At 35.9% G+C, this 24,232-nt stretch overlaps 1 protein-coding gene across 1 annotated transcript in view; it reads left to right on the top strand.

Moving 5' to 3' along the window:
- The first annotated feature begins 1,078 nt into the window (after positions 1–1,078).
- The window catches only part of LOC121389986 (OTU domain-containing protein 3-like), a 42,409-nt gene continuing 19,255 nt past the window's right edge, over positions 1,079–24,232 (top strand). Inside the window, exon 1 of the mRNA XM_041521677.1 lies at positions 1,079–1,669. Coding sequence (XP_041377611.1) covers positions 1,434–1,669 — 236 coding nt within the window. The 5' untranslated portion in view covers positions 1,079–1,433. The remainder of the gene's footprint in view (positions 1,670–24,232) is intronic.

Genomic DNA, 24,232 nt, shown 5'->3' with positions numbered 1-24,232 from the left:
TTCCGCATTGCAACAACGTTCGGAACATCTCGGTCACTTTTAACGAACCGAACCATTCCGATTTGGACGCTTACAGCGGAAATGTGCGAAGTTTTCCGAATTGAATATTTATTAGGGCGATTTAAAAACCGCTAAGAACCCATTAAATATTTACCTATAGGATAATTCCGTCTGTCAAGGAATGCCTAGCTGTTTTCATACTATGGAATTTACTACAAGTTATTTATTTTTGAGTCGATTTATTTATATATTTCATAAACAAATAGTACTTTTATGTTATTTTCAAAACCCTTTTATTTTTCTTCTTACGTGAAACCAAACTGAAATTATTTACAAAAAACATTTTTATAAAATGATGGGACGGACGGGATCGGGCTGAAACAGCACCACTAGCAAAACGGGACCATGGTTGACGGACTTTAGGCACTTTAAAAATATCATGTCTAAAATTTTAGACAGTTGTTACTCTTGTGTTTTTCGTAACGGGTTACGTGGGGGTTTTTTTTTTGGGGGGGGGGGGTATATATAGAGAGAGAAAGATTTTTTGGGGGATGGGTGGGTGAGGTATTAAAGAAAATGGAGGATCATGATGAAGAAAAAGATGATGATAAGAATAACCATCGTAATGAGCCCCCCCCCCCCCCCCTTTCGCCAGTTTTTTTTATTCGGGACTTTGAAAATCTGTCCTACGGGCCTGCTCTAATACTGTAAAAAATAAATTAATAAAAATTACCAAATATTTGATATACAATAACCGATGATTAATAAATCAATGTGCTCTAGTGGTGTCGTTAAACAAAACAAACTTTACCCCCACGAATTAATAGTTGTTTTTATTAATTGGTATTGTTTCATAATTCCAGTTTCTGTTCATTCACCAAAAACAAGTTTTATGTCAATAGTTGTGACGTTTTTTCTAGCTATGACGTTTTTCAGTTCCCAGACTCAAAATGTCTGGGTGACAGATAACGTCAGTCATCATCACGATGTTCGTTAACGGTCTTGCATGGTAGTTACGACATTTTGTTTGGAACATGCGCACTTCGAAGCACCTTGTATTTCCGGTACATCGGCAGATGAATCCAATGAAAAGAATCGTTCAGGTGTTACTTGTGGGTTGACATTTACCCTATCGGGTCTGGAAGTTGCTAGGACTCAACTTAATTGGCAGCAGGTGAAATTTGTCTCGTCGGTGTGTGTAGGACTTAATTAAATTTCTCATAGTTGATACATTCGTTGTCGCTAGGTTGTGAAAAAAGTAAAACCTGAAATTACTTGGAAATTACGTTCGCTAAGATTCGTTCTAATTTTAAACTGGTGATTTACCCGTAAGACAGTGAGCATGGAAACATCATTTATGAATCGTAATCGTCCATCCGAAGAGTGATTCATTCCCTGAAAACGGATCATTCTCTAGCAGCCTTGACTTTGTTATGCCAGGTCGGGTTGCAGTTGAAACAAACATGACGAAAAACCAGAATCAGAGACCAAATGAGATCAGAAACCCGGCAGTCAACTCTTCCAAGAAGAGAGAAGAAAGAGCCATGCGAGAAGCATTTAGAAAAGAACATAAAATTGAGTCGTATCTCGCTGATGATGAAAACTTTCCCGTTTTCTCAATCCAGTTGAAAAAAATGGGACTGCAGTTGAGGGACATTCCAGGTGACGGGTAAGTGAATTGGCCCTCTTACGCTCTTCGCACCCATGTTTTGGCTTCATACATAATAAATATAACATACAGGCATCAAAATAAGTCGAGAACGGTCGTTCAGGTTACCGGGAGGTTACCACGTGACATGTAAGTAAAGTCGAGAACAGTGTTTCGTTCTCGACAAAAATGTCAACGGAACGGTAGTTTCGTTTCCGAATGTAAACCAGGCAATGCATTCCGGACTTCTGCCTTTAAGCAGCGTCCACTAGATGAATTTTCATCTGCGTTTCATTTTTTCGTACAAAGTTACACTGATGTTTTCGGCAGTCACGTTTAAGCAGCGCCCACTAGATAAATTTACTTCCAGATTTCGTTTCTCGTACCGATGTTTGCACGCACCGTACAGTTTCAGAACGACTGCATAGTAGTAACAGGAATTCAATTCTAACTTTCATATAGTTGTGGAAACCTATAGATTACCAGACTATATTTTGTAGTAATCTGTAAATGGGTTACCAGACACAAAGCTTATTTCGATGCCTGATATATCTCACTGTAATTTCACTTGAAATCCATATTTCATAAAAGGTACAATTTTTTTTAATCACAATATTTTCTTCAAACTCATTCAGGTGCATTAGTAATGTTAAAAAAAATAAAAAAATCAATAGCTATTTTCCATTGGAATTTTTCCAGCATTCTGAAAACGGAAAGGTCATGTAGGCGTTCTTGGTTTATGGTTATTGTAAGGAGATGCAAAGTGACGTCATTGGAATACTGACATCATTCAAATTGAAAATTAGCAATATTATTACAATGCTTCACCACATTAAGATAAAAACTGGTCTACTAACATTGACTCCTGTCAAAATTCTGTAACACGCAGATAACTGTCTACAGATCGGTATTTTTTTATTTTTCATAATTTTGTACAAAATACTTTAAAAGGTTAAGTTTTAAAAGATGTCAGATATATCATAAAAAAAATTACTATTGGATATGCTAAATTTATTGTGTACACAGTCAAAACAAGGTTCCAAAAAGTGACTGTCGTTAACAGTAATTTTAGGTTTTGCAGAGCTGAAAATTTAGCGTCAATCTCCGAATCCAAGATTCACATAACAAGTTAAACGACATAGAGTCACATATAATGTTTAATTTTTCTTATCAAATACGAAAATCTGTTGTAATATATTACCAAAACAAACTTGAGAAAAATAATAATACTGTGGCTCTCAAGTTTGTCTAAATTGATATGCACTACGTATTTAATATAGTGGTTTTATACTAGACTAATCCAGAGTTACATGTATAACAGGGATAAGCATTGAAACATTGTGCCCAAAATAATCACTCCTGATTTAAGTACAAACGTGCTGACCTAAAAATAGTTCACCTCAGAATCACTGAAATGTTTCGTTTAAAAGCTTTAATTAGAAAGTTAAACTTTGTTTTGTTTAGCGACACAATTAAAGCACATTTATCAGCTATTGGATGTCAAACATTTCAAAACATTGTTGACTTGTACTAGTGTTAGAAGAAATCTGCTACATTTTTCCATTAATTAGGCTTAGCAGTATATCTTTTATAAGCACTTTACCATAGACAGGATAGCACATACCACTGCATTTGATATATTAGTAGTGGGCACTAGTTGGGATGGGGAAAACCCACTATATTAAAAAAAATCTACTGCAAGGCGATCAATTCGATCAGTTATTAGCTCTCCTAAAATTTTGGAAGGGAGTCGTTCACATCTGACATACCAAACCAAAGTCACCTTAAACTATTCATGAGAAGGTACATGTAGTTTAACCCCAGCTAGCCCCAGTATATGGTACATCCATACATTGTTAAATTATTTATTACATGATGTATTACTAAAGTTCTATATACAGTTGTAATCAGTTCCTTGTATATCGTAAACATCCTGCTAAGCATTCACCTAAAGTTTATGATGCTAGTGGTTTATCACTAGCTGATATTTTCAAACATGAAGGACTGGAATGATCCCTCACCTCTCTTGGCAAATACATGTGCTTAAAGAGAAGTAGGTGTAGGAGTCGGTACCAGGGTGCAAACCCAGTACCTACAGGCATTAAAGGTAAGGTCAACTCAAACAAGAGCCTTACATGTTGGAAAGATGCATACCCGGACCACCAACACATATTGATACTTTTAAAAGCAGATAAAAAAACACTTAATTTTAGAGTTAATAAAAAACCATGATTATTCCTGCTAACTGGGGGCAGCCATTTTGTTTCGTTTTTGTGACATCCAGTGGGATAGCTTGGGGCGAAGTGACGTCAGCTCCTGACCATCTGCTGTATTTACAGTGTAAACAAAAGCAGTAATTTTCAACAAGGTGCTTCTCTTTGATCAACCTGATTTGTAAAACAGCATAAATGACGTAATAATATAATAAACTATTTAACTAAATATATTTCAAGTTGCATTAACGGAACAAAATGGGGTTATAGTATTTTTCTCTGTTAAATAATCCAAAGGAAAAATGTACACTATTAGGCCTATTGATATGCTACGTTGGAGCAAAATCGACAACCCATGATACCCAAGTGATAATTTTCTTTTCTTTGGGACTACGTAATTGGTCAGTTCTGTGGTTTTAGATGGAAACGTCTACTTAATCAATAGTTTTACAGAACTATTTCCAGTAATAAACCATGTCCATTACAATTTTAGGGGCGACAGGTAATATTCCACAATACCAGTATGTATTTTTGTGTCTAGACAGCGTCAATTAATTGGCTCGTCTGGTTACCAATCAAATACACACCTGCCAATCAGGAATCACAGGTAGAAGCAACTAACAGCATAGACCAATTAACTAAGAAAACACTCTGTGTATCATTTCAGTACGTAGGTTAATGCATGGGCAAAACATTGTTAATTGTTTAGAACTACTTGTTGTGTAGCCACTTTGACAATGGTATTTTATTTTGTATTGAAAAATAATATATATAGTGCTGGATATACTTATTGCTGGCTTACTGGCATGTGTATTATTACAGAACATTATAATGTATGACTATTTATCATCCCGCAAAAACCAGGTAGATTGTGTTTCTCTAGTTCTAAGGCTCATTCCTGACGTTACGTGTTAAGTATTATGTAACCACCAGCTCGCCAGAGGGCGTACTCACTGAGATGGTACAAAATGGCTGCGCCCGTTATATATAATAGCCGTCACGTTTAACCGTTTTATTAATTAACTATACGATTATACGTGTTGATATTAAGCAATAATGTGCATTATATATCGTTGAATATGCATACCAGGCCAAATGCCTTAATTGTCCTCTCCTTTAAGTTAAATTGCTTACCACTGCACCACAGTCTCACAGGAGCAGGTTTCCAAATGGCATTACTTGATATTTTAATTTTCTTTCCACATATGTATACGTACCACAGCCTTCAACGTACATTTACAGGGCTTCTAGAATTTTATAAAAATCCACTAGCCATGGCATCAGTGATTTTAAAAATATACTAGCCATAATTAAAAATTCACTAACCCTACTTTAAATAAATACAATTTTACTAATAGTAATAATCAGATATGTCATCTAAAGAGGAAGATTGAGCTTAAAAATCCTTAGATTGGAGTGGAAAGAGGGGGCAGGATATTCATATTTACAAAATAAGAAAACGCAGCATTTGACGGGTTTTTTTTTCCATCTAGCCATCAGGCTAGTTATAGTAATTATTTACTAGCCCAAAACTGAATATCTGATGTTTTAAAAAAAATAATTAAAAAATTCTACTTTTTTTTTTTCTTTAAATTACACTGTACAGGCCATAGGATTTCAAAATTCATGGGAAACACTTTTTTGATTTTGTGTCTTGTGATCATAGGAACCCATCGGAAACTTTATATTATTTTTGTTAAATGGTCGTAATCTACATGTATATAATAATCATGGGAAACAAAATTTTGGTTCCATTATTTTACCTACACGGTTCCAGAAACAATCATTACCGTGAATTCCGAAAGCCTGTCATTTTTATTTTTTTATTATTATTATTATTCGTTCAATTTATAAAGAATAATCTTATTATAAAAAGAATACTGAACTCTTTGGGGCCGAATCCTGACTCACGTCGTGATGTTAATTTGCGCGAAATGTCGAGTCCCGCCTGTACGCATGGTTTACAAGCAGTAGCTATTATCGAATGCCGACTGGAGGCGTGGCCGACTGTACATGTAAAACGAGACGTCAGTGGCTAATATAATTAGAAGTTTTCATTATCAGCTTGTAGAAGATTAATCTAGTGACCAATAAGAAGTTTGTTACAGCTGGGTTTGTTCATGAACCTCGTGGCTTTGTTCGCTTTGATTTTTTTTTTAACAAAAGGACGACGGCGTATTTCTCAATTCTGATGATGATAGTATTTATTTAAGGTTTCACGAACGATGAGTACTCGATTTAAATAACAGTAATTCGGATGTAGACTTACAAATGTAAGTAGCGATAGTGACGACATACCAATTGCCACATTTTCAAAATAGACGGAATATCGGTAGGACTCTTACACTGGCCTGTTGTGCTGGGTAAAAACGGACTGTAAACAATGCGTACACAAGGCAATCGATGTGAGCCAGCCACGGCTGTGAACAGTGCAATGTCACCTGTGTGTTAATGTTTCAAGCAATACCAAAAGCCAGATTTCCAGCATTGTTTCAGTGAAGCTGCAAATCAATCAGAACTTCCTGACAATTAGGCCTACCAGTAACGTTTATTAAAACTTTTGAGTTTATTTCTGTTATTTATAGACAATTAAACTACTTTTTTACAATTACATCATATAAAATAATATATGTTCTTCATTAATTGCACATAATTAAATAGCTGACAAAATTTGATGCAGATTTGTTTATTGATTAAGTTAAAGAGTTATTTTTGCTGCAGTGCATGAAATCTGTGTTTATGCTTTAGGGCACCAGCAGGTAAAACTGCCTAGGGCTGGAATTCAAAATGGCCGCCAGGCCTCAAAGAGTTAATTAAGGAATTACGGTGTGCTATAAGATGCACAGTAATGGTCACATCCATTGGTTGTAAAGGACTGACTTGAGTCAGTGGTGTGGCATTTTTCATTTTCCAACAAACCAAGTTAAAATTATTGTCAAAGAACTTTGTTAGTGGAGGCAGAAGTGGCGTATAAAAACATGCATTTATTTAAAGGACAACTTTTCAATAAAAATTATAAGTTACATGCATGAGCAATGCAGTTCAAATCTATTTTACTCTATAGGGTGTATATACTACCAAATCAAATTCCATAGATGATAATAGTAACGTGTGGCTAAAACTCCTGCCTTCAGCGTATCAATCGACACACCATGGATATAAATATTACTCACCATTAACGTGAATTAAAAAAAAAAACATTGGGGGTGAAGCTGCTCATTTCAGGGATAACACTAGTTCTGCACAAAATTTTAGTACTTTTGTTTTTCTACAGGTACCCCATACTTGACAGAGTGGTACTAGATGAAATGAAATTGCATACATTTTTTGCCCAGATGAAACTTTTTTTCATTTTTTTTTATCACCAATCACAAGACTTGTGATTTTAACTTCTCTTTCAAAAGTTTGGTGTACTTTGAACTTTGTCCCATCCTGAAGTTATTTGGTTTAGTACTACCTATACTCTGTATTCCCAGTAACAAGTAAAAAGTGTTATTCCTACTTTGTCCCATCCTGAAGTTATTTGGTTTAGTACTACCTATACTCTGTATTCCCAGTAACAAGTAAAAAGTGTTATTCCTACTTTGTCCCAGCCTGAAGTTATTTGGTTTAGTACTACCTATACTCTGTATTCCCAGTAACAAGTAAAAAGTGTTATTCCTACTTTGTCCCAGCCTGAAGTTATTTGGTTTAGTACTACCTATACTCTGTATTCCCAGTAACAAGTAAAAAGTGTTATTCCTACTTTGTCCCAGCCTGAAGTTATTTGGTTTAGTACTACCTATACTCTGTATTCCCAGTAACAAGTAAAAAGTGTTATTCCTACTTTGTCCCAGCCTGAAGTTATTTGGTTTAGTACTACCTATACTCTGTATTCCCAGTAACAAGTAAAAAGTGTTATTCCTACTTTGTCCCAGCCTGAAGTTATTTGGTTTAGTACTACCTATACTCTGTATTCCCAGTGACAAGTAAAAAGTGTTATTCCTACTTTGTCCCAGCCTGAAGTTATTTGGTTTAGTACTACCTATACTCTGTATTCCCAGTAACAAGTAAAAAGTGTTATTCCTACTTTGTCCCAGCCTGAAGTTATTTGGTTTAGTACTACCTATACTCTGTATTCCCAGTGACAAGTAAAAAGTGTTATTCCTACTTTGTCCCAGCCTGAAGTTATTTGGTTTAGTACTACCTATACTCTGTATTCCCAGTAACAAGTAAAAAGTGTTATTCCTACTTTGTCCCAGCCTGAAGTTATTTGGTTTAGTACTACCTATACTCTGTATTCCCAGTAACAAGTAAAAAGTGTTATTCCTACTTTGTCCCAGCCTGAAGTTATTTGGTTTAGTACTACCTATACTCTGTATTCCCAGTAACAAGTAAAAAGTGTTATTCCTACTTTGTCCCAGCCTGAAGTTATTTGGTTTAGTACTACCTATACTCTGTATTCCCAGTAACAAGTAAAAAGTGTTATTCCTACTTTTGTTTTCACATACATGGACATGTAGATGTAAGTGGTGCAAAGCATGTTACAAAATATCTAAGCTAAACGTTCCAGTTAAACTTTGTTAGAAAACAAGGATGACTTTGTTATCCATTTAATATATATATGTTGTCACTATTTACGGGCATAAACATTTTTGTTTTAGGCAAAAAGTAATTTATGAAATGCAGGATTTTTTTCATTTATTATTATAATAAAAACTAAAACAGCCATAATTGGAAATGAAAACATACATATTATATTTGGCTACAAAGTCTTCAGTCTTGGACCCAAAATTTTTTTGTCTAGTTTTAACATTACAATTTACATGAATGTACTTCATTATAAAGTTAACCTATAAAATTAAAAGTCAACTGGTGAGGAATAACATAAATTGCTAATCTGAATTGTCTTATTAAAGATTTTGTTTTTAGTTTAAGTGTGTATATGTATACAGATCTATGTATATCCTCATATTAAAAAAAAATCACAATGAAAAATGCTTTGTCATGTCAAAATCAGTTTGTTTGAAATATATTTTGAAGGTCATTGTAGTATTATATAGTACACGTGTGTTACAAGTAGGTAACTCAGTGGTTAAGCAAACATAATTCATTTGAACAATCTGTTATCTAAAATCGCATGAACATACTAAAGGTTACATGTACGTGTACATATTGTCCAGGAAAGGCAAGTGATCACCTCTCAATAATATGTTTTATACATTTTTTATTTAAAACTTCATGAAATTGTTTCCCAGGCACTATTTCAGGAGAGCCATCTCGCTCGTGGCAAAACGTGTAACTGGTCAATATCACTTTATAAACCTCAACCAAAGTGGTTTGTCTTTCATCATTATTTAATTTTATATATGGAAATGTAACCCTGTGCATGTCCAGCCAGTGCTCCACAGCCGGTGTAACAAAGGACGTGGTATGTACTATCCTGTCTGTGGGATGGTGTATATAAAAGATCCCTTGCTGCTAATTGAAAAGAGTAGCTGATGAACTGGCGACAGTGGGTTTCCTCTCTCAATCTCTGTGTGGTCTATAACCATATATCTGACACCATATAACTGTAAATAAAATGTGTTTTAGTGCGTTGTTAAATAAAATATTTCCTTCCTTCCCTGCGCATGTGTCTTTTCATTATGATTTGTGTTGCCTTTACAGTCACACATGTATGTCCAGAAGAAATGTCATTTGGCTTGGGACTTAAATTTTGAGTTTAGACGTAAGTTTGTAAATATTTTCAAGACATTTGTGATGTTTTTCAACTTGTTATGCCCAGGGGCCTGTAAAGAAACAATCTCAAAGTGACCTTGACATACACATATCTCCAGAGCCACATTCAATCAACCATTTGACATGTTCTAGTCACATCAATGAACGGTTCGAGCAGGCTTGTAGTGGGCACTTTGCAGAAAGCAGGCCTGTACGAATGATATCTGAAATGGGGAATAGGGCTCAAATAGATTTTTATCTTTATTTACATACATTGAAACCAAAAAAATACATTTTTGTCCTCAAGTGTACACCCACCTAGGGTACATTTTGTTCAGTCTCGCTATTCAAGGGTTCAGAGATCGCTACACAGTTTTAAAATGTTAAAAAGTAATTGACAATCAATTACATTGTAACAACTACTGCTAATCAAAATTCAGGAAACAATTGCCACCTCACCTAATCCAGCCCTCTTTTTTCTTCTCTCTCTCTCCTCTCCCCCCCCCAAACCTTCCAGTTTTTACCTTATGTAGCTACGCTATGTTGTTTGTAAGCAGAGCTTTTCTAATACCGATTTGTCAGTCTATATGTCTGTCAGCCTTTCCTTTAAAGTCTATCTTCTACATTTGTGATTGAATTAATCTGAAACTTGGTACATTGATTCTCTGGGGCATCTTCCACTAACTAATAGAGAGAGATATGGATTTTTTCTTTATTGTTATTAAAATTGTTATTATTAAATTAAAAGAAAATTGAAAATGTGAAAGTCTGTCATCTCCTAGAGTTTCGATGAGATAATTCTGAAACTTGATACATTGTATTATGATTGGGGCAGGCTTCACAAAGTAGTAAAGAGATAGTTTGGAAATTATGAATTTGTTAATTTTTATTAAATTAAAACATTTTAAATAGAAATTTAATTTGAACATTCTAAAACAATTCTAAAACTTGGTACTTTGATTTTCAGGGACATTCTTCACAAAATAGTAGAGATATATTTTGGTCTTTACAAATTAATGAATTATTTAATTGTAACAAAACTGAAAATTAAATAGTGGAGCTCTATAGGCTTGTTTTGTTTTTCTTCTTTCTATCATTAGCAACCCTTTTAGATAACATAAATTAGTAGTGCTCGGGATTGGGGTCATAGCTCAATGATAAAGCAGTCGCCTGATGTGCGGTCAGTCTGGGATCAATCCCTGTCAGTGGGCTGGGCTATTTGTTGTTGCAGCCAGTGTATCACGACTGGTATATTGAAGGTTGTGGTGTGTGCTATCCTGTCTGTGGGATGGTGCAAGTAAAAGATCCCTTGCTACTAATGGGGACAAATGTAGCGGGTTTCCTTTAAGACTATATATGTCTAAAATTACCAAATTTGTGACATCCAATAGTCTATAATAAATAAATCAGTGTGCTCTAGTGGTGTCGTTAAACAAAACAAACTTTAACTTTTTAAACTTTAGCCTCTAGTTTACAATGTGCTGGGGGGGTGTTTGCTTTATAAAATCTGTATGCCGGTGTTTATGATCTAGTTGAATGGAATGGAATGAATGAATGTTTAACGACACCTATGGTAATGCAAACAAATAAAGTGATGATCAACATCAATATAAAAACACAAGATTTAAATAAGAACAGTGTAAAGAACTGTGCAAGAATACAAATATTGCAGATAGATACTGACTTTTACTCAAAATTTCAATTGTATCTCGAAGAAAACAAGGGGATTTGTGCTGTATTGGCCATTCTTAAAGAGAATGTTACACCCCTACACCACGGTGAGGTTACAGCATGCAGTAGTGCTTAGTAAACGTATTTGATCGTTTAAGATCTGCGACAAGAGGAGTCTATAGATGTGTTTATTTCTATATATATATATAGAGCTCTTCTTATTATTATGCGTAGTTGTACAGGCAGTTATCTGTTGTTATGAATAGAACCTTCACAGGTGTGTGTGTTTGTGAATACAGCTACACACCACACCTGTATATAGGCTCTGTCTGATGGTGTGGGGTTTTTTTACACCTTTTACGACGTGCCTGCTGGTTCTGTCGTCATACGGTTTGACTGGCAAAGTTTGTTTACCAGTACCACATAAGCGTGTGATATCTGTGTTGCAGAAGCTGTCGGTGGTTTGGGCTGGTCGATAAATGACATCATGGGGTGGGTGGTGGTGTTTTTCAACAACATCCACTTGTAAATAAAGTAATATAATGTCTTTAACCAACGCCCTCCCATAAGCACAATGGTAGCATTACATCATTTACTGGAGGTAGTTAAGCATATGGAAGAAAGGAAGAAAATATTTTATTTAACAACGAACTCAACACATTTTATTTACAGTTATATTGCCTCTGATATATGGTTATAAGGACCACACAGATATTGAGGGAGGAAACCTGCTGTCGCCACTTCATGGGTTACTCTCTTCGATTAGCAGGAAGGGATCTTTTATATGCACAAATATCCTGAACAAATATCCTCTTATTAACCACACATCATATAATTGTTTTTATATAATACTTACAGCAATTCATGTTAGTATGCATCAGTGCTGATATAAAAACTGAATATAATAATGTCTTTGCCGATATAAAAACTGAATATAATAATGTCTTTTGTTTTTATTATATTTTTTTGTGATAAATCTTTGGAGAAGACCCATTGGGCTATTTCTTGTCCAACCAGTGCTCCAGAACCGGTCGTGGTATGTACTATCTGTGGGATGATGCATATAAAAGATCCCTTGCTGCTAACCGAAAAGTGTAGCCTATGAAGTAGCGACAGCGGGTTTCCTCTCTCAATATCTGTGTGGTCCTTAACCATATGTCTGAAGCCATATAATCATAAATAAAATGTGTTGAGTGCATCGTTAAATAAAACATTTCCTTCTTTGTCAAACATTTGGTAATTCTGACCTATAGTCTTTTTTTTCTTTTTTCGTTTTTTTATGCCACTGCCGATCTCCGATCAGAGATTTCCTAATTGATATAATATGCATCTGTAGCCTGTCCATTCTGGTACAGGTCTGTAACAAATCTTTTCAAACCATACAATTCAGGGATATGTTTGAAATTTTTTTATCCCACTTCCTCCTTTTCTTTCTCTCCTTTAAATTCCATCTCATTTCTTCTCGATCTGGCAACTCCTCCTATCTTTCAACTTCTTTCGCATCCCAGTCCTTGTCTCTATAACGGCGACAGGTGCTTGTCTCGTGTGGCCATCTGTGCCACTCACCTGCCATTCCCCATCAGCTTTTAGCTGTGGGCTTAGTCTGACCACTTCGGGGAGTGTTCAGTAGTTACTTCTGGCATTGTTAAGAGGCACTTGTAACCACCTACTATGCACCCCTACTACCGGCAGTCGTTAGTTCATGCCGTGGGTCAGACCAGCTTTATTAGCGGCAGAGGACGAGGATGCCAGGTGGGTGCAGGGAAATACACAGAGACTGCACCCGTGGAAGAAGTTGAGACAAATAGGCGATGGTGTGGACAGGTCAGAAGACAAGAGTCGGAGGAAACTGACAGAAAGGGTTGAAACAGATTGAAATTGTGGGAGAAATTGGAAAGGTTTTTTTTTATATTAAGATAATAAGAATGATAGGCAGAGTGTGATAGATGAGAAAGATGAATGAATGTGTGAGCCAGCTTAGACGGGATTTGAACCACTGTCGTCAGCTGACTTATAGTCTTAGAGAAAAACAGCAAGCATGTATAAGCACTTGCCAACAGACATGGAAAAATGCAGTTAGGTAATGGGGCGACCTGGTGGTTTGATTCTACAAACTCGAGCAAGTGTGGGTGGGACATAGGCCGGTGGTAAAGCACTTGCCTAATGTGCAGTCGGTCTGGGATCGATTCCTGTTGGTGGCTCATTGGGCTGTTTCTTGCTCCAGCCAGTGCATCACGACTGGTATATCAAAGGTTGTGGTATGTGCTGTCCTGTCTGTGGGATGGTGCATATAAAAGATCCTTGCTGCATTAGAAAAATGTAGCGGGTTTCTTCTGATGAATATGTGTCAGAATGACCAAATGTTTGATATCCAATAGCCGATGCTTAATTAATCAACCAACATGCTATACTCATGACAAACTTTACTTTCTACTAGGCTATAGATCCCACTCTCAATTTAGAACACTTAAATAATCGAGAACATTTGCTTAGAAATATTTATTCTTCTCAAGTTAAAATTTGAAATATGTACATGTACAAGACACATTTCAGGTGATTATGTGCTCAGAAATAACTTCAGGTGAGCGCTATACCTTCTCTATTGAAATTCATCTTGCTCACCTCTAGTTTACAATGTGCTGGGGTGTGCTTGCTTTATAAAATCCGTGTGTCGCCGGTGTTTATGATCTAGTTGATCACTGTACTGTGAAAACCTTTAACCATCAGCTCAGTACAAAGCGGAGACATGTATGGGGATGTACATTGTACATACATGTATAGAAACTGGATGACATCTTTGTTGCTTTGTCTTTTTGAATATGCATGATTTTTTTTTTCTTCTAATGTTCATACATGTATCCATTTAGAAAATACATATACTATGTTTAAATCATAGTGCTGAAAGAATTTGTGGTTGTTGTTTTTTATATATATATATATTATTTGTTTGTGTCACCGGTACATTAAAACATTGAATAGATGCTTACATGACACGGGTGGAGGTTGCGCAGTGTGTTATTCAATTCCTTTTATGTAACACATCAGGAAAGTTTTCTGTTAAAGTGCTGTTCCAGATGTATGATGTATTGAGCTATATCAATCAAGATATTATTTAACATGATTAGAAAATAAAAAATAAAAATGTAAAAAATTATATACCGGTATATTTTCCATTAAAAAATATTCCCCAGAAAGATTTGATCTGTGACGTCACGAAGGGAACTCCTTTCGATAGTCAGCGCCATTGTTTATTGCTTCTTTTGTGTTTATTATGGTTAAACGGCGTGTTCTTGGCGGCTGTAGCAATACAAAAGCCGATTAGTTTTCACGCATTTCCTAGTAATGTTGCTGTGAGAAAGTTGTGTGTGAATTTGATTAAAACAACGTGGAAATACTGGACAGGAAGAAAATGCCGGAGACCATTGCGACAGCAGACACTTTAGTTTCGATTCATCCGAACTGGCTTGGCGGCTTAAGCGAGATATGGGAATACCATGTGTTATGGCTTTTAAAAAAAGATGCCGTACCAACAATTTTTCTGCGACACAAAACAAATAACAACAAGCCGATGCCATCCACACCGAAACGACCTTGGGGTGCATATCGTCAATGTCCCAAATTGCGTTATGCTTTCAACTCCGGTCAGTTTGTTTTCTCATGCATGGTTCGTGCAATTATCGAGATCCGATTTGTTGTCGTTTGCATCTCGTTCATTTGTGAGATTTTTCTTTACAGTTCGAGAACATTAAAACAATAAAGTACAGACAAGTAAGTATCTATAGCCTAGTCCGTCCCATCCTACAAAAATGTAGGGTTTTTTTGTAAAAAAAAAAAGAAGCTAATTTTGTATGCATCTTAGAAAACGATTGGCTCAGAAATAAATGACTTGTAAATTCCATAGTATGAAAAAAGGCATTCCCTGTAAAACAGACTATAAATACATTAAATTAATTTTACTTTACCTTCCCACAGAGAAAACCTTTTTTCATACTATGGAATGTGCTATAAGTTATTTATTTCTGAGCAGACTGTTTTCACAACTGCACACAAAAAAAATAGTATTGTTTTGTTATTTCCAAAACACTTTTACCCTCTTTTTTTTTTTTACGTCAAACTAAACTGAAATTATTCACACAAAAAAACATCTTCATAGATGGATGGGACGGATTAAAAGTCGTTTTTGTTTATTTCTTAAAATTAAAATAAGTTATTTATTTCTGAGCAGACTGTTTTCACAACTGCACACAAAAAATAGTATTGTTTTGTTATTTCCAAAACACTTACTTTTTTTTTTTTTTACGTCAAACTAAACTGAAATTATTCACACAAAAAACCATCTTCATAGAGGGATGGGATGGGCTAAAAGTCGTTTTTGTTTATTTCTTAAAATTACCGATATCGGGTCCACTTGTCTCGTAGAATTCAAGAGTTATTTATCGTCTTTTCTACTACATCATAAGTATTAGAACATACAGTGTAGCAAAATAATTCGCACGAAAAGCTAAATAACAAAACAAGAATAAAAGTTGTAAATTAGTGGTAAGCTGTCTCCACGTCCATTTTCATCATCATCTGTCAGGCCGGTGGTTCGTCGGAAGATGTTCCAGGTTCAAACTGATAAGGCATTATTTGTTGTGTTGCACAAATATTAGTCCAGTCATTACTACACTATTCATCATTGAAAGAAGAATCGCATGATCAATGAGCTTGGCAGTCGCTGTCGGTCCCACTTTCGCTTGCACTGGGAGTCATCTCGTGGTAGGTTTCTGTGAAGGGCGTTCCCTTCATGACGTCACGGCTATTTACAGGCAAATGTTTTTACCGAGAATTTTACTCGGTCGTTTCCGGCAGTGTTCTATGGGAGTGATGTTTTAATACTTTTATGGGGCATTTTCGTAATTATTGATTTACATATCGGTGTAAAATATTATTGCAATGAATTAAGACAGCATTTAATTGTGGAATTTGAAATTTTAGTGTATGGTCTGGCACAGCACTTTAACCTGCAGTGTTGTAACAATATTTAGTGTTGTATACTGTGCAATACAAAGTTAGTGTGTTTTAAAGTTTGTTTTGTTTAACGACACCACTAGAGAACATTGATTAATTAATCATCGGCTTTTGAATGTCATTAACATTTGGTAATTCTGACGTAGTCATCAGAGGAAATCCACTATATTTTTCCTAATGCAGAAAGTGATCTTTTATGTGCACTTTACCACAAACAAGAAAGCACATAACATGGCCTTTGACCAGTTGTGGTGCACTGGATGGAAGAACGGGGAAAAGCCCCAATAAGTTGAATGGAACTGTGTAATACATGTTTTGTAAGTAGAGTGGGATGCAGCCCAGTGGTAAAGTGCTCTGTGCTCCTTCCCAGCCTCCATGAACATTGTTTTCTTGTAAATCATTTCACTTTTATTTGCCGTTAGAAGAAAAGTAAAAGTGTTTTGGAAATAACAAAAAAAAACACCTATTTTTGTGTGTGGAATTTAGAAAACAATTGGGTCAGAAATATATACGTTGTCCACAGTAAGAAAACGACGTTCCCTGATGGGAGGGACCATAGGATTGGTCTAGGATTGATCTCTGTTGGTGTGCCTGTTGTGCAGTTTATTGGTCCAGAGAAAGCTAAAGAGAACTGGAGCCTAATTCACAAAGCTCTCTTAGGCTCTGCTCGACAACAAAGCATCCTCTTTGCATGTCTTTTTGCATTGTCCTGCAAGATTGCAAATTTGTTTAGTGAATTAGGCCCCAAGGTGCAACAAAGGCTGTCGTATGTACTATTCTGTTTGTGGGATAGTCCAAACAGATACACATACACATACACATACACATACACATACACATACACATACACATACACATACACATACACATACACATACACATACACATACACATACACATACACACACTCACACAAACTTAAGGTTTAAAAAAAAAATTGTTCAGTGTATTTTTCATGGGAACTTGTCTCGACCCTGTAATAATATTTTCTCACCCCAGTCGAGACACCCCTGCATGATTGCCTGAAAGTGCATATAAAAGATCCTTGTAGCATTTCTGGTAGGAGTAGCCTGTGTAATAGATGGTTTCCTCTCTGTATCCCTGTCAGTGGGCCCATTAGGCTATTTCTCGTTCCAGCCAGTGCACCATAACTGGTATATCAAAGGCTGTGGCATGTGCAATCATATCTGTAGGATGGTGCATACATACATGTATAAAAGATTTCTTGCTACTAATTGAAAATGTAGTGGGTTTCTTCTTTATATATCAAAAATACCAAATGTTTAACATCTAATAGCCGATGATTAATAAATCGATGTGTTCTAATGGTGTCATTAAACAAAACCAATTTTGACTCTTTGTCCTGTAGCTCAGGAGTATAGAGTTCTAGCCTGTGGTGTTATCGGCCATGGGATCGATTGAGCCCAGCTGTGTGCAAGACAGTGAACCTTAAGTATAGATAGATTCATACATGTATGTGAAAGGCAAATGCAGGACTTTGTAATGGAGGTGGTGGTGGTCGGGGTTGGTCACAAAATTCGGAGATTGGCAATTTGAGTTTGTAAAAGGCATATTGCTGCACACTCGCAAATGGAGCATTCTCCCTGGAAAATTCTGAAATAAAGATGTTCAGAAATGCACTTTCAGGATAATTTAGTGTTATTTATCGTGAATGATGAATTTATAAAGAACATTCATTATAAAGGGCTCTTCAAATGTGTGGAGGATAATTGAAGATAACTATTTTGTTCCCTTTCAACCATAAGTTTGACACTGTCTTTCTTTCCTTTCTTCAATAAATGAATGAATGAATAACTTAAAAATAAAAAAAAGCTATTGATCTGTTGAAAAACAAACTTTAAAAAACAACCTGTAAAAAGATAATTAATTTAAAAAATGTAAAAGTCAATATTAAATAAATAAATAAAGATTTAAATAAATAAATAAAATAAAACCCCTACTGACCGACTATTAAAATAGGTCAAAGCAATTTGTTGTATGTTTAACTTATGGGCGTAAAGTGGTGTGGCAATAACTTTCCATGGACTCGGACTTCTAACCTACAAGTTATGTGCATTCTTATCCCCTTAAAAGATGGGCAGCCCATAAAAATCACCAGTTCATAAATTATAATAACAAAGATGTCGACATCTTCCAGTGAACATTTTTTATCGCTTTTATCGCGGATTGTATGACTGGTTATGAATACAATACCACTTCTGTTGATGGTTTGGGTGACGGAAATTTTTACTCGTCAGACTCTAGTAGACTTGAATAAACCCTCAGCTATACCGGTGGGTCTGAAAGGGACCTAGGTTTGGCGTTAATGGTCGTTTATTTTCTTAACACGGTTGGTTGGCTGTATTATAAGGCAGTACTTCAAAACGCGGGTCACATGATTGTAGGGAACGCCGGTTATCACGCTATATGTGTTATTAAGATGTTCACCGAAGCCTGTCTGGCCGTGTGCTGAATAGCATGTACCCAGAAGCACCTGTGTGGAATTTCACTTGTTGTTGTAAACAAAATTCTCAAATGTGTCCTGTCGTCGGTATGTGTGTATAGCAAATAGACTACATTATACTTGTGGTCTTTGCTAACCGGTGTCTGTGAAATCCAGAGTTTTGTGAAAACTGTGTTAATGACAACATCTTTTAAAAGTGAAATCCACCTTTGTATATAATTATATATAAGTCTGCCTTCGTAACCCACCTTGCTCCCCATCAGTCACCTCAGACTAGTCAAAGGAGTGTAATTTTCTTGCTCCTCTTGACATATCAGTATGTTAATTTCTTCCATCCCTAGCTAAGCAAGACAGACCCATTTCATGATGTCAGCCCATACGGAATAAATCTCTGTTGTATAGGCTGTGACGTCATTGTGTTTCACATGTGGAGTATTACGTTGTTGGTAATATATGACATCATATTAATGCGAGTTGGGTAGTTTTAAATCAGTATTTTGTTATTAAAACATTCGTTATAAAAGCTATCTTGTTCATTTGTAGTCTCGCAAGCCTTGCCCCAGGTCAAAGTTTCCACCACCTCGGGTGTAATTTTTCTATCCCACATGGTTACATATGATGGAGTCTATTAATCTTAAATTGCTCACCATAATTTAAGTAAGGGGAGCAAGTAATCACTCATCTCAATTGTTTTTCATGTCGGTGTTTGACTGTCTATACATTTTGTCAGTCGGTGAGTGAATCGGGTTTAGACACTGTCTATACATTTTGTCAGTCAGTGAGTGAATCAGGTTTAGACACTGTATATACATTTTGTCAGTCAGTGAGTGAATCGGGTTTAGACACTGTCTATACATTTTGTCAGTCAGTGAGTGAATCAGGTTTAGACACTGTATATACATTTTGTCAGTCAGTGAGTGAATCGGGTTTAGACACTGTATATACATTTTGTCAGTCAGTGAGTGAATCGGGTTTTGACACTGTATATACATTTTGTCAGTCAGTGAGTGAATCGGGTTTAGACACTGTCTATACATTTTGTCAGTCAGTGAGTGAATCGGGTTTAGACACTGTCTATACATTTTGTCAGTCAGTGAGTGAATCAGGTTTAGACACTGTATATACATTTTGTCAGTCAGTGAGTGAATCAGGTTTAGACACTGTATATACATTTTGTCAGTCAGTGAGTGAATCGGGTTTAGACACTGTATATACATTTTGTCAGTCAGTGAGTGAATCAGGTTTAGACACTGTATATCGTATATCGCTGTGTATTAGCCGACTTTTCGAGCCTCTAAATACCATCATTAGAAGAGGGGTCAATATACGGAGTCAACAAAAATGTGTAAGAAAGTACAAGAAAATATTGGCCTGTATGGAAATACGATACTAACAAAAACACTTGTTGTTCATTCTGTACCTGTACTACAATTATACATGTATGTTATAAACAGCCATACATACCGTACATGTTCAGTGTTTCTGCCTGAAAGAAAGTTTTGGGTATGACACTATGGAATTGAATGCAACCAGTCAATAGGGGGTATGCGGGGGGGGGGGGGGGGGCCTCCCCCAAAAAGAAACTAGGTTACGTTTAGCTCTAGGGTTAAGAAAATCCTACAGTAATAACAAGAGTAATTAATTTTGTCAAACCGTTAACTTTAAAAAAAAATCTGCCAAATTTTTTGGGTATGTCACCATACCCATTTTACCCTCTGGCAGAAACCCTGCTGTTCATGCATTACAGAATATCAAAACAAAAACAGACTTTGACAGAGTTTAAAATGTCATCAGTTAAGTATACAGAAATGTCCATTCATGTGTGTATGGCAAATACATGTAGGCTACATTTAAGAATCGAACGTGGTCATGTTTTACATTCACTGAAGTATGAGTCACAAGACCACTTTACATGCTGTATGAACAACAGTACATGTGTGCTGTAAACAAAATAATAAAGTATTTATCTATTTCTAAACAATAAATAAAACGGCTGAAACAGTTATTTAAATGGGGGTTTTCAATTGCCAAAAGTTGTGAAAAATTGAGTTTCATTGAGTTATAAATGTCAGGATGTTTTGGGTTTTTTTTTACGTCACATGATGTCATTTGGACCAGTCTAATCATCCATAGCAAAAGATTATTTACAGATTGGATTTATATGTCTGGATCAAACCCATCTCGGTAGATTCATTCAACTGATTGGGTTGTTTCTCGTTCTATTCATTGCACTACAACTGGCCAAAGGCTGTGGTTTGTGCTTTCCTGTCTGTGGAATGGTGCATATAAAATATCCACGGGCCTCGTTACTACATGGGAACATGTTCTAGGTTTCCTCTCTAAGACTATATGTCAATATTACTAAATGTTTCACGTCCAATTAATAGCCGATGATTAATAAATCAATGTGCTCTAGTGGTGTGGTTAAACAACACAAACGTTATGACATAGCTACTTTATATAATACAGAGCAAGACGTTTATATAGGGGGTGTTGGGGGGGGGGGGGGGGTCAGTTTCTGCTAAAAGTATGTTGGAAAGAGCCCTTCATAGACTGCTTGTACATGTAATAGATTAAAAAATGTGGTGGGTTTTGTTGTTGTTGGTTTTGTTTTTGTTCAGCTGGTGAATACTCTATTATTGTACCAGGATTCTTTTTGATACATGACCCCCACCCCTTAATTATTTTAGGTCCTGGAATATCAAAATTTATGTGAACTGATAATTCCAACTTTACAATGAAATTTCACCAGTTCAGGGTTCGCATACATCATGGAAAACTTGGAAAGTCATGGAATTTGAGATTTAATAATCCAAGTCTGGAAAACCTGGAAAACTTTATTTTTCAATAGAAAGTCATGGAAAATCATAATATTCCTTCCACCCCTGACTCCACCCTGAAAAAAAGACACCCAGAGATAAAATTTTAATAAAATGTATCATTCTTAAATCGGTAAATCTGATCGTTGTCTAGAAGTCCTGAACTGTTCCTGTTAGAATTAGTAAATTGACTGTTATTGGTCTCCCTACTATTACAGCATTACGTTGCAAGTGCAATGCATACAGTTAATTAGTCGTACGACTGATATTATAATGCTTTTACGACATTACATTACATGCGTAATGCATACAACTGAGAAACAGTTAACTGTTCTTTGCCGCCTAAAGCCCAAAGCAAGGTTCAAAATAATCACTTGTCCGTTTGTCCTGACAAGTAAAATTGTGCTCGGACAACCAAATGCACCTCAGTGGTTGTTCAGTGGACAAGTAAAAAATTTCAATGCAGTTTCATTTTGAGCAATCACAAACGTCATCCTTGTACTTACATAAAACAACCCTTTTATTTGGACAAGTGAAAATATTGGCAGACAAGTAGATTTCTAGATGTATTTGTCTGGTGGACTAGTAAAAAAAGTCTGCTCATTTCTGTCACTGCACACCGAAGCTGTGTTTGGGTGTGGGATGGCGAGTATGGCACCAGTTGAAAATGAAATGCGCACTGTAACGAAAATGAAAAAGCACAACACATCTGTGCTGGCACAAACTAAAGATATGGCAACAGATGACATAGAACATGTGCTATATTTTCACATTGCCAGACTGGCAGCTGCAGCCTGTGCTAGCCATATTTTAATTTATTTTTCTTAATAAACAACAAGATATATATCAAAGTAGGATGCTGATAATTATTGTTGGTGTTTACAGAAGAAACTATGTCTAAAGATATGAGCGCAGTTAATATATATTAAAAACACATAAGAGTTACAGATCCAGACGTCAAAATACATAGTGTCTTTGCCAGACCAAGACCCAGTGTTGATGTGTTCTGGGCCTAAACTGATTTTAGCACTGATATTACTGTTTTAATACAAATTTTCGCATACAACTGATTCATCACTAAAATTTAAACAATAGTCATATGGTCATGGAATTGTGTTATTTGGGTCATGGAAAGTCATGGAAAATCAACTTGAAAATTGTTTAATATGTGTTTGACTTCACACTGGAGAGAAAGTTGTCATAGTAATTATAAGGATTCAGTTGAAAATGCCAGCTTGTTTCTTTCTGTATTGGTCTATTTCTCGTTCCAGCCTTTGCACCATGACTGGTTTATCAAAGGCTGTGATATGTACTATCCTATCTGTGGGATATGGTGCATATAAAATATCCCTTGCTACTAATGGAAACAGGTAGCGGGTTTCCTCTCTAAAAATATGTCAAAATTACCAAATGTTTGACGTCCAGTAGCTGATGATTAATACATCAATGTGCTCTAGTGGTGTTGTTGAACAAAACAAACTTTTTCTTTCTCTACATGTATATGTACCTCATACGTGTATAAATGCCAGTTTGTTTTACAATACAATATTATCACAAAATTACTTACATATAATACTTTTTATGAGCTCAGTGGATAAAGTGATCACCATAGGTGCTTTGGTTGTGGGATCAAATCCTGTCTGTGGACTCATTATCAGGTTGGGTTTTCCCATTCCAACCAGTATTCCATGTCCTGTGCTGACTGTGGAAAAGATGCCTTGCTGCTTTAACGGTAGAAGTAGACAGCAGGTTTAATCCTCTCTTTTTTTCACTCTTTCTTTCTCTCCATCCTTGGGGCAGGACATAGCCCAGTGGTAAAGTGCTTGCTTGATGCACGGTCGGTTTGGGATCAATCTCCGTTGATGGACTCATTACAGGGTTTCTAGAATTTGTATAAAATCCATTAGCCATGGGATCAGTGATCTTTTAAATTTACTAGCCACGATTAAAAATTCACTAGTCCTATTTCTCTTTAAGCTAATAAAAGTTTACTAAATAATAGTAACAATCAGATATGTCACCTAAACAGGGAGATAGAGATTAAAAACACTAACATTGGGGTGATGGGTGGGATGGGAGCAGGATATTCATATTTACAGAATAGACTTAACTGTAACATTTGACCAAAATGTTTACTAGCTGTCGGGCATGGCAATAGTAGTTATTCACTAGCCCAACATTGAATATCACTATCCATGGGAGTGGAGCTACCATAATCTAGAAGCCTTGCCCATTAGACTATTTCTCATTCCAGCCAGTACACCACGACGGGTGTATCAAAGGGTGTGGTATGTTCTATCCTGTCTATGGAATGGTCCATATAAAAAATCTTTAGCTACTAATTACTAATGTAAAATTAAAAATGTAGCTGGTTTCCTCTAAGACTATGTCACAATTATCAAATGTTTGACATCCAATACTAGTAGCCCATGATTATAAATAAATCAATGTGCTCTAGTGGTGTCGTTAAACAAAACAAATTTTAACTCTCTGTCTCTTTATATATATATATATCTCTATCTCTCTCTCTCTCTCTCTCTCTCTCTCTCTCTCTCTCTCTCTCTCTCTCTCTCTCTCTCTCTAAAGTATCAAAATAACTATTTATTAGACATGTGCTGAGGTGTAATGTAACAAGTATTCAATTTCCACATCAATTTAAAATACCAGTTGAAGAAAATATGTACATTAATATATACAAGGTGTATAA

Source organism: Gigantopelta aegis, chromosome 15, assembly GCF_016097555.1.
Source record: "Gigantopelta aegis isolate Gae_Host chromosome 15, Gae_host_genome, whole genome shotgun sequence".
Lineage (NCBI taxonomy): Eukaryota > Metazoa > Mollusca > Gastropoda > Neomphalida > Peltospiridae > Gigantopelta > Gigantopelta aegis.
Note: the sequence above shows the minus strand (reverse complement) of the source record. Positions and strands in the feature narration are given on the sequence as shown.